The sequence below is a fragment of the Lepidochelys kempii genome, chromosome 21, assembly GCF_965140265.1.
Source record: "Lepidochelys kempii isolate rLepKem1 chromosome 21, rLepKem1.hap2, whole genome shotgun sequence".
NCBI classification, from domain to species: Eukaryota; Metazoa; Chordata; order Testudines; family Cheloniidae; genus Lepidochelys; species Lepidochelys kempii.
Genome location: NC_133276.1, coordinates 15,753,272 through 15,769,548, shown reverse-complemented (window position 1 = coordinate 15,769,548; position 16,277 = coordinate 15,753,272). Strand labels below are relative to the sequence as shown.

Genomic DNA, 16,277 nt, shown 5'->3' with positions numbered 1-16,277 from the left:
AGTTCCTAAATGTCTGTTAGGCTGGTGGGATGCCCTGCAGTGTCCTTCCTAGCAGTAATTTTAGCCATACTGAAGTAAGAAGAGCCCTGCCTGAAAGGATGTGACCTGATGCTCTCGTGGAAGGGAGTAGAGCTGGAAGATGACACAATACTCTTGTCTCTTTTCTGCCCCTTTCTGTCAGTAGCTTTAAATCTTTTTTCCCCCCAGTCTCATTCAGTCTCTCTCCCCTCTGCCTAAGAGAGACTTCCCTGGTTTGTGAACAAAGTGACCACATTTTGCTTTTCATAAGGTGACCATGTGATTTCCCCCTCTCTCCTCCATTTAAAATGGTTTCCCCCTCTCCCCCCACGCTGCCCTCCAGGAAAGGAGACCTGTTGTTTGAGGATTTTCTCAGTGCTGTTAAAGAACATAAACAAGCCTGATGTAATAGCTGCAGAGCTTCAAATTCAGTGGATTATTTCCATGACCTGTTGCCACTGTAAGAAAAGCTGTCACTGAAAGGGATTAGCATATTGATCTGTAAAACAGTTGGATAATTTTCAACAAGAGTGTTATTAATCACCCCCTATTTCCTCTACCCTGCTGAATGGAGAAGATGAGGCCGGAAGACATTGGGTAGCTGTCTGACTTTTGTGCTGAAGTGAAATACTTTGTTTTAAGAAGCAAGTTTTACTAGAACCTCTTACAAAAGAACAAGGAGGCTCTGTTGTGTCAGGCAGTAAGGACAGAAGTGGGAAAGCTACTCAAAGTAAACATCACAGTTTCAGATGCCAGTAAAATGTGGAAGTTTTCCTCCTTAACTTACTGAAACTCCCTGCAAGGCCTCTTAATTACAGCTGCCCGAACCGAAGGCTCTTAGAAAAATAAGGCACATGCGAAAGCGTAGCCTTGTAGTTAAGGCAGTGAACAGAAGGTCAGAGCTGGGTTCAATTCCCAGCTTTGCCAAAGACAGCTCAAGCAGTTTAGGAGCCAAAGTTTCTCGGAAGGTCAGTGGAATTTGGGCCCCCAAGTGCTCCAACACCTTGAAAATGGGATAGTCTCCTGAATCACTGAGGTGTGTTTGAAAATGTCCTCTTATCCCTCTGTGCCTCAGTTCTCCACCTGTATAATGGGGCAGAACAAACTTTCCTTATCTTGCTGGCCATCAGAACAAAGTAACAGTGAGGTAACCAAATGCTATGGTTAGGGGCCCTATCAAATTAATGGTCCATTATGGTCAATTTCATGGCCATAGGAGTTGAAAATTGGTAAATTTCACGTTTTCAGATGTTTAAATCTGAAATTTCACGGTGTTGTAACTATCGGGGTCCCGACCCAAGAGGGGATGGGGGGGTCACAGATCTGTGTAGGGGGGTCATGGGATTGTCTTGGGATTGTCTGTGCTGCCTTCAGAGCTGGACAGAGTGGGGAGGAGGGGGTGCGGAGCTATCTGCAGACAGAGAGATACCCAAGAGCAGCCTTGCAGGGAAAGAACAAGTCCTGTCCTGCCCCAGCCCTGCCCGGACTAGCAGCTAGGAGCCCCCTTTGCTGGAGCGCTCCCAGCAGCACAGGGAAGATCAGATCCAACTCCACAAGCCTCTTCTAGCTGCAGGAACCTCTGGGGCTGCTGTCCAGCCCCAGAGCGCCCTAAAGCAGGGGGAGGTACCCAAAGGTGGGTCTGGTCCCCCTGTCCCCCTCACTGAGCAGTTGTGCAGGAGATGGACAAGTCCTGTCTGTCCCCAGCCCAGACAGAGCTAGGAGCCCCCTTTGCAGGGGTGCTCCTAGGAACAAGGGGACATCGGATTTCATGGGGAAGGGCTTATTTCATGGCCCATGTCACGTTTTTCACAGCCATGAAATTGGTAGGGCCCTAGCTATGATGATGGGCCACACAACTGCCTACATGGAAATAGTGGTTAGCTTTTCTGCTCATTTCCCTAACAGCAGCCACACTAAGGGGAAGACTTTCAAAAGTATAAATAGCAGTTAGGTGCCCAATTGTAATTTGTCTCTTTTGAAAATCTTCCCCTCAAACTTTTATGGCAGAGCTACTTCAGGAGTTAGCAGCTGGCCCTAAACAAGGGTGCCCAAAGTATGGTCTGAGTGTAACACAAGAGATCCGGCAGCTATAACTACAGAAAGAAGACAGAGCTAATTGATGCCGGCTTTTTTCCATTGCTGGTGAACTCAACCAACAAAGCAATTTCTGTTCACTTATCAAATGCGGTTTCACTGTTCACTCCCCCAGCCTTGAACTGTTATATAGAGTTGCTTTGTACAGCTAAACACTTGCCAGGTTTCACTCCAGAGGTGCCTGTGTAATGAAGTGGTCCCTGTGTACTGTTTGCACAGCGTTTTTGTTTGCAAAGCACTTCGGAATCCTTCTCTGTTGCTATAGAAATGTGAGATTAAATTATGAAGCATATTTAAGTACAAGCAAATGTGGCAGTGTACACAAGCTTCTGATACACCTTAAGGCTGTACTTGAGTTAAACTGGATGCAGGCCTCATGCTGCTGGAAAGTTGACAGAATGATGTGGTGCTTTTCCCAGTTGCTCTGTTCTTGCTCAGTTTCTGATTTTTAGGTTTTTTTCGCCCTGCCTGCTCATAAGAATAGTATAGCCAAGGAAAGTATATAGAACCCTTTGCTGTGTATTTCTCCATGAACATGGAGAAGCCCCCTGGACTTCAGACATTGCTAGAAATGCTGAACAGTCTAACAAGACTGCAAGCCTAATTCTGAAGCCTAGGTGGACTTTTCACTATCAAGCAGTTTGAGATAGGTTGCCAATTTTGATTTGGACGTATTCCTGGAGATTTAATCTCATGACATAGTCTTTAATTAAAAATTCATCTTTAATTGAAGACTCCAGGACAATCCTGAAGGGTTGGCGACCCTAGTTTGAGAGACAATTTCAAGCTAAATCCTGGGTCTTAGCCCATGACACCCTGAAAGGCTTCAGATCTCACCTCTTGAAAATGGGCAAGTTATCCACCCAAGTGAGGCTTTTAGCATTACATTTTACAGCATATTTGATTAGCTCAAGTCCAACAAAGGAGAATTACCTGGGGGGGCATGGGATTAAAACAGGGCCCACTTCTCTCCTGCTTTGTGCTGTCACTTGTACTAGTGCAATGGGTGTAAAGCATTAATACTGTGATATAGTAGCATTTTACACCCATTTTAGAGGTGGCAAAACTAACACAAGGTTCAAAACAGGGAAAATTGTGGTCCAGTTGACATTGGATTATATAAGTTAAAACTTCGATAAGTGTCTATAAAATACACACAAGGGTTACGGAGATGATGGAAGGACGTGTTGGGACCATACTTGTGATGGTGTATGCTGTGTCATCTATGCCACTACTGTTTGACTTCTGCACTTGTATGTAGTGGAGAACGTTCTAACCCAGAAGACTCTCTTTAGCAAGCGTGGCTTACCGCAGCTAACCTCTAGCAGACTGTTGTGCCAAGCCAAACTATACTCTGATTTATTTTATGTATAGGTTGGCTCAGATTGTCTTCGGTTTAAGAGCACAAGTGGGCTGCAGCAGATGCAGTGCTAAGAATAGAACTGCAGGGGTGGTTTGGAGGTTGGTTGAACTCGCAGGGAAATGCACTCAGCACCGAAAATTCCAAACCATCTCGCCCAGTGCTCTGCAGCCAGGGTCCCCCAAAGTTTCACTGTGCTCAGGTACTGCTGTGTCCCCTCAGCACTCTTGAGTAACTTCTGAAAAGAGCATTCCTTCTGCTGGAAATTTGCTTTATGTGTGAGATGTTCAGCCATGAAAACAATGCCGATTTGCAGATTTTCAGAGTCTAACACAAATACGCAGGGGGAAGGAGAGAGGGTTGTCTTTGTGTCATACTTTCCCATGCTGTTCTCATCTATCTCACTCAATGGACGCTTCTTCCATCAAGGTTCGGAGGCATGCATTCATACCTTTGGTGTGAATCTAAGGGAGATCTGACAACCGATGAATTATTCGTTTCATGACGAATGTCCCTTCCATGAATGAGATTTTGAGTGCAGTGCACACACAGTCACAGTCTTCACTAATGGATATTTTAGGCTTGCATTTAAGGATATGTAAAACGTAAGCCATCATTGGTCTTGATAGGGTCAGAATTAAAGTCAGCCTAATGCGAACTAGATGGAGGAAGTTTAACATACAGCCAATGGATTTAGAACTGCCTCCCTGTAAAGAGAAAAGGAGGACTTGTGGCACCTTAGAGACTAACCAATTTATTAGAGCATAAGCTTTCGTGAGCTACAGCTCACTTCCTCAGATGCGGAATCTCATTACAGTCTTTATTACAGACAGACAGACGCACACACTCGTATCCGACTCCACTTTCCTCCCTGACAGTCATCCCCACAATGTTATGATTTTGGAAACTTGGATTTTGCCCAGTGTCTTCAGTACTTGTCATTCCTTTTCAGTAGGTTGAAACCTGAAATGCTGCAGTGAAGTCATAGCAATTGAGAGGTTATGGGAAAAGATCAGAGATTTGTGGTTTGGATACGTGAGATAATACAGTTTGGATAAATGGGATAAAGCTTGTAGCAGTGTTCTTGGGGCTTGCTTTCAGAGTTGGAAAGTAGCTCCTAAGTGCTGTGGCTGCAATTCTTGAGTAGACGTGTTAATGTTGTCTCACTTGCTAATCCTGTTTTCTTTTGTCTCCCTCTTCCTTTAGCATGAAAGACTTTCCAGGTAAGAGCTTTACCATACACATTTTCTAATTAATAGGTATAAATGGTATGTTTGTCTTGCCTCCTACATTCACAGCGCTCTAAATGAGTAGCATTTCCTGCTTATTGGAGATGAAACAGGGATCAGGGTCCAGGACTAGGTCAATTCCAAAAAGCGTTCCCTTGATATAAGTACTTGCCTCATGCAAGTTTTGGAACCATTCTTCTCCCAGAAAGAAATCACATAGGCAGTGACTCAGCAAGGGGAAAGAAATTATCCTTTTCACTGCCGTTTGAATGGGTGGGGAACCTCTCCGCCAGCGAGGCAGAACCATACCTTGGGGAAAGGTTGGCAGAAACCGCTGACTCGTATATCCTTGTTTGGCAGGGATGGGGCCAATACCCCATTTTCTGAGTTTCCAAGCTGTAGGTGACCACATTGTCCAGGAGTTCCTCATGTGAACTTCATTTAAGCTTTGCACTGAGCTCCATATCTAGTTGGCAGCCGGTGTCAAGTGGAGTGCCCCAAGGGTCGGTCCTGGGGCCGGTTTTGTTCAATATCTTCATAAATGATCTGGAGGATGGTGTGGATTGCACCCTCCACAAGTTTGCAGATGACACTAAACTGGGAGGAGAGGTAGATATGCTGGAGGGTAGGGATAGGATAGAGAGGGCCCTAGACGAATTAGAGAATTGGGCCAAAAGAAATCTGATGAGGTTTAACAAGGACAAGTGCAGAGTCCTGCACTTAGGACGGAAGAACCCAATGCACAGCTACAGACTAGGGACCGAATGGCTAGGCAGCAGTTCTGCGGAAAAGGACCTAGGGGTGACAGTGGACGAGAAGCTGGATATGAGTCAACAGTGTGCCCTTGTTGCCAAGAAGGCCAATGGCATTTTGGGATGTATAAGTAGGGGCATAGCGAGCAGATGGAGGGACGTGATCGTCCCCCTCTATTCGACATTGGTGAGGCCTCATCTGGAGTACTGTGTCCAGTTTTGGGCCCCACACTACAAGAAGGATGTGGATAAATTGGAGAGAGTCCAGCGAAGGGCAACAAAAATGGTTAGGGGTCTGGAACACATGAGTTATGAGGAGAGGCTGAGGGAACTGGGATTGTTTAGTCTGCGGAAGAGAAGAATGAGGAGGGATTTGATAGCTGCTTTCAACTACCTGAGAGGTAGTTCCAGAGAGGATGGTTCTAGACTATTCTCAGTGGTGGAAGAGGACAGGACAAGGAGTAATGGTCTCAAGTTGCAGTGGGGGAGGTTTAGGTTGGATATTAGGAAAAACTTTTTCACTAGGAGGGTGGTGAAACACTGGAATGCGTTGCCTAGGGAGGTGGTGGAATCTCCTTCCTTAGAAGTTTTTAAGGTCATGCTTGACAAAGCCCTGGCTGGGATGATTTAATTGGGGATGGGTCCTGCTTTTGAGCAGGGGGTGGGACTAGATGACCTCCTGAGGTCCCTTCCAACCCTGATATTCTATGATTCCAGAATGATAGCAGTGACGTTATATCAGTGAATGTTCTGAGCTGCTTCTGGTAGGTGTTGAGATGTTTCTTGGAAGGCTTGAGTCCTGACCAGTCATGGTCACACTGACCGCATCTCAGCTGTTCCCAGGCTGATCGCTACTCTTCTCTACTAGAGTTGGATCTTGTTTGTTTGTAGGTTGGAATCAGCAGGTACAAGCCCTACCACCAGTGACTCGTACAGCGATCGTGCCACCAGCCGCTCCAGCGCTTACACCAGAAGAGAGAACCGCCTGGCTTCCCTCAGCAGTAGAACAGAGGAGGACACTAACAGGGACTATAAAAAAGTAGGGCTCTTTTATATGTAATATTTCTACCCCATATACCCTAAGCGCTGCCTATTTGAGCTGTAGCCTTCTTGCAGAAACCTGAGGTCTGCTGGGAGGAGCTGTGAAAGATTAAAAAGGGAGAGTTTTCAGGAATCACTAAGTTACCTTGCAAGCAAAGGGTTATTTTGTCAGCCCAACCATCTCAGGGTTTGTTTCTCCTGACTTCACTGTCTGCTGGAATCACGCTCCTTCGAAGATATAAAAGAACCATGGACTCAGGGAACGAGAGAAGACTGAATACACAGGAAAGAGGCAAACAGGCTGAAGAAGTGCTCCAGCTCAGAGTGGTTTGCTTTGTTAACATGCAGCTAGTTTACAAAGTTCCTTTTCAGGGGAATTTCTCAAATGACAAAGATGAAAGCATCTGAAAAGTAGCTACACAGTCTGAGTGGCATTTCGGAAAGCCTTATCTTGCATTATTGCTGGGTAATGTTTGCTCGGTGTTTATAACCACTGGTTTTCATTACAGTCTTCATCTGCTTTGAATCAGCACCAGGATGAAACCTGGAATGCTAGTCAGCAGGGAAAACCAAAATACGTTGTTTGGTATTATGAGCTAAGGGGAGCGTACTATACGTCCGTGGGCTTTAAGCTACCACCTTATATAGCTATTTTGGAAGAACCTAATTTAACTCTTGCCTTAATCCTTCAATAACTAAAGCTAAGGGGTAAAATCATTCTTTACCTGATCTTAGAGCAGAGAGGAACGTGTGTGTGTGTAAAATAAATGAAATAAAATATGGTAATAGCAAGTCACAACTGTTGAAAGGTGAACAGATTAAGGTGATCTTCATTCCCAGGGATGTGAAACCCTAGAAGGTACTTCAGTTTAGTTTTTTAAACTAAAAACTAGTATGGTGAGAGAGGACTCCATCTGAATTAGAAACCAGTGTCTCCTTAACAACCAGTCAGTGTGCAGGACTATAACGTTCCAGCACAGTTTGCCTAAAGGCGTTTGTCTTGCCTCTCTGAGAGGTGGGAAGTACTGATGGACTCAGGAATTGGTGAGGCTGGTAATCTTTCTCCCTGGTAAAATTCTTGACTGTTTATTTCTCTTCCTTGAAGTGAAACCATGTAAGAGCAGAGCAACACACTCTCAGCTGAATTATAGGTTTAGGTCTGGTCAGCCAACTCAGTGATGTTGATTGAACATCTGAATTCTTTATTATATTAAATTATTAAGACAGGCAAGCCATTCTTAAAAATGCCACAGGCAGTAGACAAAGAAAAGGGACTTAAACTACAAAAGCCACAACGGACCTTCTTAATTTCTTTTATGGGATCAGTTTATTAGGACTGGGGGGGAAAAATCAGCGCAGAAGAGTTGAGCCATTCTTAGAAAGTGGTGGCAATGCAGAAATGGCTCTAAAACCTGCTACTGGTGTTCAGAGCTGTGGAGCAACACGTCTCCATGCAGTTGTGACTGTTAGGCAGGCTCATACGACAGGCACAGAGCAATTCAAATACCTGGCTCCCTGTTTCAGCTCTACGAGGGCGCGCTGTCTGAAAACCAAAAGCTGAAATCCAAACTGCAGGAAGCCCAGCTGGAGCTGGCTGATATCAAATCAAAACTGGAAAAAGCAGCCCAGGTAAGGAGGAAAGGGGCTCCAGAACTGGGGAGATGAAGACAGGAGGAGGGGGTGTTGGCTGATGAACCTATGATTTGGAGGTGCTGGTACGGTTTCCATAAAAGAAAATTGTGCTTGCTTGTAAAGTGCTTTGGATTCTCTAAAAGGTGCTATTGAAGTAGAAAGTATGATTGTTCATGCTAACTACATTAGGCTCCTTGTAAAAACAGCTTTCTTACATATGGAGGTTCTGGCCATTCTCTCTGTGCTGTCCATGCGCATGCCACTCTGTTTTAATAACTTTCTATTTGTAATTGAAATAGCAGAAACAGGAAAAAACCTCTGACCGATCGAGTATGCTGGAAATGGAGAAAAGGGTATGTGTTTGTGTCCCATTCTTCGATTCTTATGGCTCTGATGTGCATGTTAGTTTCCGGAAGGAAAATGTTAATTAAAAACATGGGCACATTTTGTTTCTGCTCCATGGAATAGTGCTTGCGATAATACAGGAGTTCTGATCTTGGCTCCCCAAGCTTTTCTGCTACTGTAAAACAGTTAAACTTAACTGTCTACCTTATCACAAGATGCTACAGAACCACAATTGACCCTTCATGGCAATTCCTTGTGCAATTCCAGTGTGGCAATTCCTTCTACATCCTCCTAGTCTTCACTAACACAAAGGACCATCTCAACAAAAAACCCAATCCTTTCCAGTCAAGTGGGTAGTATCTTATACCTTGAAATATGAGCCTCTGAGCACTCCCTTCCCCGATCTGAGCAGTCAAATCACAGCAGTAAATCTAAGATGTAAATTGCCGTTCCTGGCTAAAGTGATATCTTTATCCCATTGTTTACACCGTGTTTGATTCATTAGATTTTGGAGCCTTCTGCTAGTTGTGAGGATGGGGTTTAAGTCCAATTCCTGGAGTGAAAGACCGGAGCTACTTGTGTGCAAACACGTACCAGTGTTCAGAGATGGTCACATTCAAGCATCCTGAGTTTGGACAGTAGCAAAGATTCCTTCTCCTTGGCCTGCACATAAGCCTATACTGTCTTAGGGCATGGCTACACTGGACACTTCAAAGCGCTGTCTCGGCAGCACTCTGAAGTGCGAACGTGGTTGTACGCGAGTGCTGGGAGAGAGCTCTCCCCACGCGCCTGGTAATCCACCTCCACACCTTTAAAGCGCTCTGACTTGCTGTGCTCGGGGGGGGGGGGGGGTTGATTTTTCACACCCCTGAGACAGCAAATTAGAGCGCTCTAAAATGTAAGCGTAGCCAAGCCCCAGATCTCGTCAGATCTCTCCAGTTAAGCAGGGCTGAGCCTGGTCAGTACTTCGTTGAGGGCTCTTTAGCAGACCTGTAGGTGCTGCAAGCAGTGGTGGTAGTGTTTGAGTCAATGGCTTTCTTCCCCTCTTCTGAGAGGGCTCGAGCCAGTGCTGCAGCAGGAAGTCCTGAACAATTGTGGATACTAGAACCCATAATGCAGTTTCATAAAGGGGGCATAACTGGGTTCTAGTTCAATTCCAGTTCATTGGCGGGAGGGCGGGTAGTTCTGCCTCCTCAAACGCCCCCTGCCATTTCAATCACATACAGCTTTCTTACATCCTGTCTTTAAAACTGTCTAGTAACACTGCATGTGAGTTTAACAGCTGCCATGCTCCACCCCACTGATGGCTACATTTGACTGGTAGATGAAGTAATTCCTGCTTTTATGAAGTGCTTTGGGATACTTTTCTATGAATGTCACTATAGAAATATAAGCTGCTATTTTTTGCTTTGAAGAAAAAGTATTGAGTTCTTCCCCAAATCTGCCGCATGATCATCAGTGTTTTGAATGTTTCTAAACAGGGGAAACGAGCCCTCGAGCGGAGACTTTCTGAAATGGAGGAGGAGATGAAGGTATGAAAGAATTTGCTCACCCCTTTTTCCCTTCTGTGTTTAGGATTAATGATTGAAGAGGTTATCATGCAGGAGTGGAGAATGTTGTGGGGGGAGGTGCCCTATGTAACCCTCTGTGTGTGTCCCTTTATGCAATCTTGACTTGAGTTACTGACCATGTTCTCAGAGCATGGTCTGATGCTAGAATTGCTGTATATGATCACTCAGTCAGTTGCACCTCACGCTGGATCTGTGCCCGTGCTGTTTGATCCCACAACCGTGAAAGCTATTTCTCCAAGAGTGCTTTCAGGAACTGACCCTCTGTGATCTCCTGGGTGAGCTTCGGTGTGCTGACCCTGCATGCCCTGGAGTAGTAGGCAAGCTAAAGTAAAGCCCTCAGTATTTCATTTCATGTGAACTGGAAAGGCAAAGGAGTTTGTCAGGGAGGTGATGCTGGCTTTGAGAAGTCTCACACAGCAGCCAGGGGAAAACTTAAAATGATTGTATTTCTGCCCTCCCTTCTGAGAGCACGTTGCTGGAAGGAAATCTCAGTGAGTCATCTTGGTACAGAAGATTGTTGTCAGACTTCCCTATATTTGTTCACTCTTACCCCCATTGAAATCCACAGGGATGCTCAGTAGCATGTGCCCTCTCAAAGCAGCGACTGCCCCACTCAAACAGCTCCTTTGCTTTGCCATTTCTCCTGCCAGTCAGCTGCATGGAAGGACTGCCATCCTCGCTTGAAAGCCCTGCAAGCACTGAGCTGGCTGGCACTGCTCTGGAGTCAGCTTATTCTGATGTGGGGGAGGCAGCATGTTGTGCTGTCCCAGTGAACCGAAGGCTTTAAGCTGGTTTTGCAACGTTACATCATCTTCTGTAATACGCTCATGCTGACATTGATAGAATGCGCCTCTTTGTTCTCTCCCCCGGTTCGTTTCCCTTTGAACGCAATCCAAGTGGGATGTAGCTTCATCACTTTAAACAAAAAGGAGGATTCTCCTCATGAGGGTTAAGAGCTAACCTATTGCAGTGATGAAAGCAATTTCCTGCCTTTCTGGAGATGGTTCCAATTTCACATTTGCTCAAAGGAGCTTCAGATTTTTACTGAGCACAATGAGTCTTTGAAGTAAAGCTCCAGTTGGCTATTCCTGTATCTTAAATTCAAATTACTAGAGGATCTCGACTTCCTGGTTGTAGACAAGGGCTCAGAGATAGTCCTACAAAGTGAGGTTCTGGGCACAGTCCGGAGATGTCAGTGTCCCAGAAAGGCCACGTTACGACACTGTCACATATAATTGCATGCTCACATAGGGAGGCAGACATCCTGCTACCATGTAAGAACCTGAATAGAGCAGGGAGAATGAAGAACTTGGAATGTAATTGTTAATTGTGGGTAAACAGAGCTCAGCTGGAGTCTTTGTGGATGGACCTTCAAACAGCAGTTTGATTAGCAGAAAATAAGTTTGAAATCCACACGTACTAGCTGGTGGGAGAAGAGGGAGTGGAGGCTAGATGGTCACATGTATACATTTATTTTAAATATAAGCACCAGAATAGTGAGCATTTCATCACCACAGAGACATTGTTCTTGCTTGTAGCCATGAAAATGTGACTCTCAGGGTAACCATGTTCCCCTATTTTTACAGCAGTCACACTAACAGTGGGCTTGTCTGTATGAACACTTAGTTTTCAGCAATCTGAGGTGTAAATCTTCCTCGTGGTAAGTATGCATGTGGACCACAAAGCAGCTTAACCTGCAGAGTAAACAGGCCAATCGATGGCCTGTCAGTTCTGTGTGCTTCAGTGCATTTGATGCTGACAAACTACTGAGACTGGCCTACCAGAGCCCCTGGACTGACACTTATTCTTTTCATCAACTGCTTTTACCCATTCATAGCCTCACTTTACTGTGCTCCTCCTGAAGAAAGCAGCCAGAGTGACCTGGTGTTAATAGAACAAAGATAGATTCACCCTGACTGCAGCTCCTCTGTGCTGCCATTACGTTTTGACTTTGTTACTCTTGCAGAAAGTTCATAAGAACGCTGTCAGACCCTGCTGTGTTGTAGCATTTCTTGGCTGCCAGCCACTCATTAAGAGGGTATAAATTGCTGAGCTAGAAATGTTAAATGAGGCAATGCTTGTGCTGGACTGTTAGAAAAGCAGACTACTCACTATTGTCTTACATCTTTCCTGAAAGTGAGAGAATCGACACTGTCTTATCAGCTGAAAGAGAGGGTTAAGAGAATAAGCATTTTAATCTCTAATGTGTGAATGGCACTATGAAGACTAAAGCATTTCCCTGTGTGCTTGTGTGTCACTCCCAACACTGCCACCAGAGAGGAACCTGCTGACCCCCATCTTCCCCTTGCTTGCTAGTCTTGTATATTCTCTGCCTAGCGAACTGAAGTGGTGTCAGTTGAGCCAGTTCACTAGGTTTCCTTTACATGGAGGGCATAGAGGCGTGGGATGTGAAATGTTCCAATAATCCAACATCTTGGGTCATTGGCGCGAGAGTTAATCCTGTAATTTTCAGAAGGTTTCCTTCCATTAGTCATAACAAGTTTTGAGTTAATCTGGGTCTGACCGATTTCCAAGTTCCCTGTTCCTTTGGTATTTGTCTTGCTCTCCTCCTGCTCTGTGCATCAGGTGTCCTCCGATAGACTGATTCCAACCAGAGTGAATAGAGAAGACTTGAATCCCATTGTAGCAGACTCTCTAGGGCTAGAGAAGCAGGTGAGGATCACACACAGTGCTTGGGCATACCGGGTAGAAAGCTTTTCTGCCCCATCTTGTGCTTCAGAATACTAGTTACTTGGCTCCCCCAATTCATGGACTTAGCCTGATGCTAAGGTAGCAACCAAAAAGCAGGGAATAGCATAAAGAAGAAAATAGCTGATCCTGAGAAATCTTCAGTGCATGAAGAGAAATGTGCACACAGTCACGCTCTTGCTGAGGTGATAGAGCAGTCCAGAATGTTTCCCTGACTAAATCTAAGGTGTGCTGATCTGACTGAAGGTGCAGGAACCTGGTTAGTGAAGCAGAAAGAAAATTACCATTTATGATGCATTGAATTCAATGCCCAAGCTCCCAAGATTGCTCCATTCTCCTAAAACAGGATACAGGAAACTTCCATTGAAATCAACGGAAGCTGCCCATATTGGCAGCAGAAGAGGGATCCCAGCATTTGGTGAGATATGTTTGCACTGAGCCCTCTTGAAATAGCTGGATGCTCTAATGCACGGATTCTCAAACTGGGGGTCATGACTCCAGGTCATGACAGGGGGGAGGGATAGCTCAGTGGTTTGAGCATTGGCCTGCTAAACCCAGGGTTGTGAGTTCAATCCTTGAGGGGGCCATTTAGGGATTTGGGGCAAAAATTGGGGATTGGTCCTGCTTTGAGCAGGGGCTTGGACTAGATGACCTCCTGAGGTCCCTTCCAACTGATATTCTGTGACTCTTCAGGGGGTTGTGAGATTATGTGGGGGTTGCGAGCTGTCAGCCTCCACCCCCAAACCCCGCTTTACCTCCAGCATTTATAATAGTGTTAAATATTTTTTTAAAAAGCATTGTTTTAATTTATAAAGGTGTGTGGGGGGGTGTTGTCGCACTCAGAGGCTTGCTGTTTGAAAGGGGTCACCTATAGAAAAGTCTGAGAACCAGTGCAAATGCATTGCCTTTGACTGATGCAGGCCCAAGATGCTGGAAATTTTGTTCATGGACAGCTGGATTGGACAGCTGTTCTGTAGCCCAAGTACCAAGAAAGGCAATGAGCAATTATAGCAGTCTCACTCAGGATCTGGTATTTGCTGTTGGCTTTGGGCCTGGCTTTTTGGCCATTACCAGGCTTTCTTTGAGTGTAAGAACTGGAAAGCTGGCTTTCCCCGCAGTGCTTCACCTTGCTGGGAGTGTACACGCATCTCCACACCGTAGTCAACCCCAGATGATTGTAGGTTGCAGTGCTGCTGAGGCCAGGCTGTGCTGAGTTGCTGGCATTCTGAGGTTTGGATCCAGTATCTGAACTGGAATATGAACATTGTCTCTAAATCAATATAATGTTTTCTCTCAAATACATGTCTCTCATTTTACAGCTTAGATCTATTTTATGTTTGTTCTATTCTTGCCAGCCACACAACTCCAATGAAACACTGCAGCTTAACTGAAATACCAAGAGGGGACGGCAGTTCTCTTGGTGTCTGTTTTGATGGCAGTATTGTAAGCGTATCAGTCTCTCAATATTTGTCAATTGAGATCATATTTGAGGCTGACTGCTCTGGCCTAATAAAGGTGCATGAATATTCATAGTGAGAGACCAGTTTGGCCTGGACAAATTAGGGATAGACTATGACTCATTTCCCTAGTGTAGGATATTGCCTCCCTGAGATTCACGAGGAGATTTCTTTCCAATTCCATTACACATGTTCATTGCAATGTGCTAAGGCCATTGTTTGTTCTTTCATATTGATGTGTAAACTGCACTCATTTTGCCGATCAGCTGAATGCTAAATCCTTTTGCAAATCCTCACTAATTTTCTCCTTGCACCAAATGCATAATTTACACTGCCATTGACACCAGTGATGAATTTGGCCCCTTGTATCAAATGTTCAATGCTACATAAAATGAATCATGCTGGTGAATGTAAAAACAGACTGAGTAGCAGTAGCTGTTTTGTTACTTGTAACGAGCACATAATTTAAGTTTGACAACACTTACATTAAGCCACTTCCCTCTATTCACCCCTGCTGCTTATGTTTATCTTCCAAGGCTTTAGGGTTAGCTCTCCTGGTTCCTGACTTGTTCAATAAAGTACTTTGTCCCTCAGTTCCATCTTAATGGTATTTGCTACTGGTTTATGGCATGGGGATCTCAAATGCCCTTTGCAGCTGCCCTTCTCTTTAATACACAGGTACAGCCCTCAGACGCTGCAGGTCCCAGCCTGCAGTGGCCCCTCTGGTGACTCTGTCAACACTGGTTTATGTAAATTGGGTGTAGTCCTTCAGCTCTTGCCCGTACAGTTCAGGAAAGACTTGTTGCTCCAGTGAACAGAGGCCTCCTTTTTAATCCACCATATTGACTAAACTGCACAAATGGCATTGCCTTTCCAGTGGCTGCCTCCCCTCGTAACCCATCCACCGTATGCCCACGCACTCGGAGGAGCGTTTGACTCTTTGAATTTTCAGAGAACACAAGATTTTACACTGACGTGATCAAGGCCTAGATTTTTTTCACTTTTGAATTTAGGATTGTTCTTCTCATGCCTGTTTCGGTCTCTGCTCAACTTCCCTGCACCCATCTCCACGATACAGCCTTGTATCTAGCACATGCTTTGCCTCTGTTGGACTGGCTAGTGGTTGGTCCTGCTGGGAAAAGGAAACTGTCAAGTCCTCAGTCACTTCCTGTCACTTGAACTTGGCATGTGTATTGCCATTCGTGGCATAAGAAGAATATCATCTCTGAATAATGGCTGACATGCAGCTAGTGTCTGTGTTGCTCTCACTGCTTTTGCTTTTACTGTGTGTCTTCCATGCTTTCCTTCATCTTGCCTTTTCCCTCTCCTGTAGCAGCTATAACCGTACTAATCTCATTTTAACAGGTATCAGAGGAGCAGCCGTGTCAGTCTGTATTCGCAAAAAGAACAGGAGGACTTGTGGCATCTTAGAGACTAACCAATGTATTTGAGCGTAAGCTTTCGTGAGCTACAGCTCACTTCATCGGATGCATAAGTGAGCTGTAGCTCACGAAAGCTCATGCTCAAATAAATTGGTTAGTCTCTAAGGTGCCACAAGTCCTCTTTTTCTCATTTTAAGGTATTCATCTCTATATTGCCCTGGGTCCATTGATTTCTTTTGTTAATTGAGAATGCTGTGTTCCTAGTATGCCTGCTGTTTAGTGTGGCATCATGAAGAAATATATTTCTCTATTTAAAAAAGACTAATCCATTGGGAGCTGGGTGGCTTGAGGCACTGAATTTTCACTGACTGAGATCGGTGCTCAAATTTAGCTTGGGTGGCTGAGAGAAGAATTGAGTGGTGATTTCGGAGGGGATGCATGAACACATGCACTTTGGCACGATTGGTAGATGACCAGGCACCCGAGTAGAAGATGCTGCCGTTCAGGGTGGCAGAGTAGTGAGGGACACAGGATGGAATTGCAGGTCTGCAGCAGATGCACTGATAAAACTATGTGTGTGCTTTAGTCTTCATATGGGGATGGATGGTACTTGGGTAGAGAGTGAGGCAGATCAGAGGACTGTGAGGTACAGGTTAGCCTTCCCTTTGCTGTTGGAAATAGCTCTGC

The 16,277-nt window shown here is 45.1% G+C and overlaps 1 protein-coding gene across 7 annotated transcripts in view; it reads left to right on the top strand.

Annotated features, from left to right (window-relative positions):
• The window catches only part of PPP1R12B (protein phosphatase 1 regulatory subunit 12B), a 178,703-nt gene that overhangs the window by 150,379 nt on the left and 12,047 nt on the right, over nt 1–16,277 (top strand). For 6 of the 7 annotated variants that reach the window (XM_073319698.1, XM_073319696.1, XM_073319695.1 and 3 more), the window contains 5 exons: nt 4,679–4,695; nt 6,345–6,492; nt 8,019–8,123; nt 8,426–8,479; nt 9,953–10,003. In XM_073319698.1, the coding sequence (XP_073175799.1) occupies nt 4,679–4,695; nt 6,345–6,492; nt 8,019–8,123; nt 8,426–8,479; nt 9,953–10,003 (375 nt within the window). Of the gene's footprint in view, nt 1–4,678; nt 4,696–6,344; nt 6,493–8,018; nt 8,124–8,425; nt 8,480–9,952; nt 10,004–16,277 lie in introns of those variants that run through there. The other variant, XM_073319705.1, reaches the window with a different exon arrangement.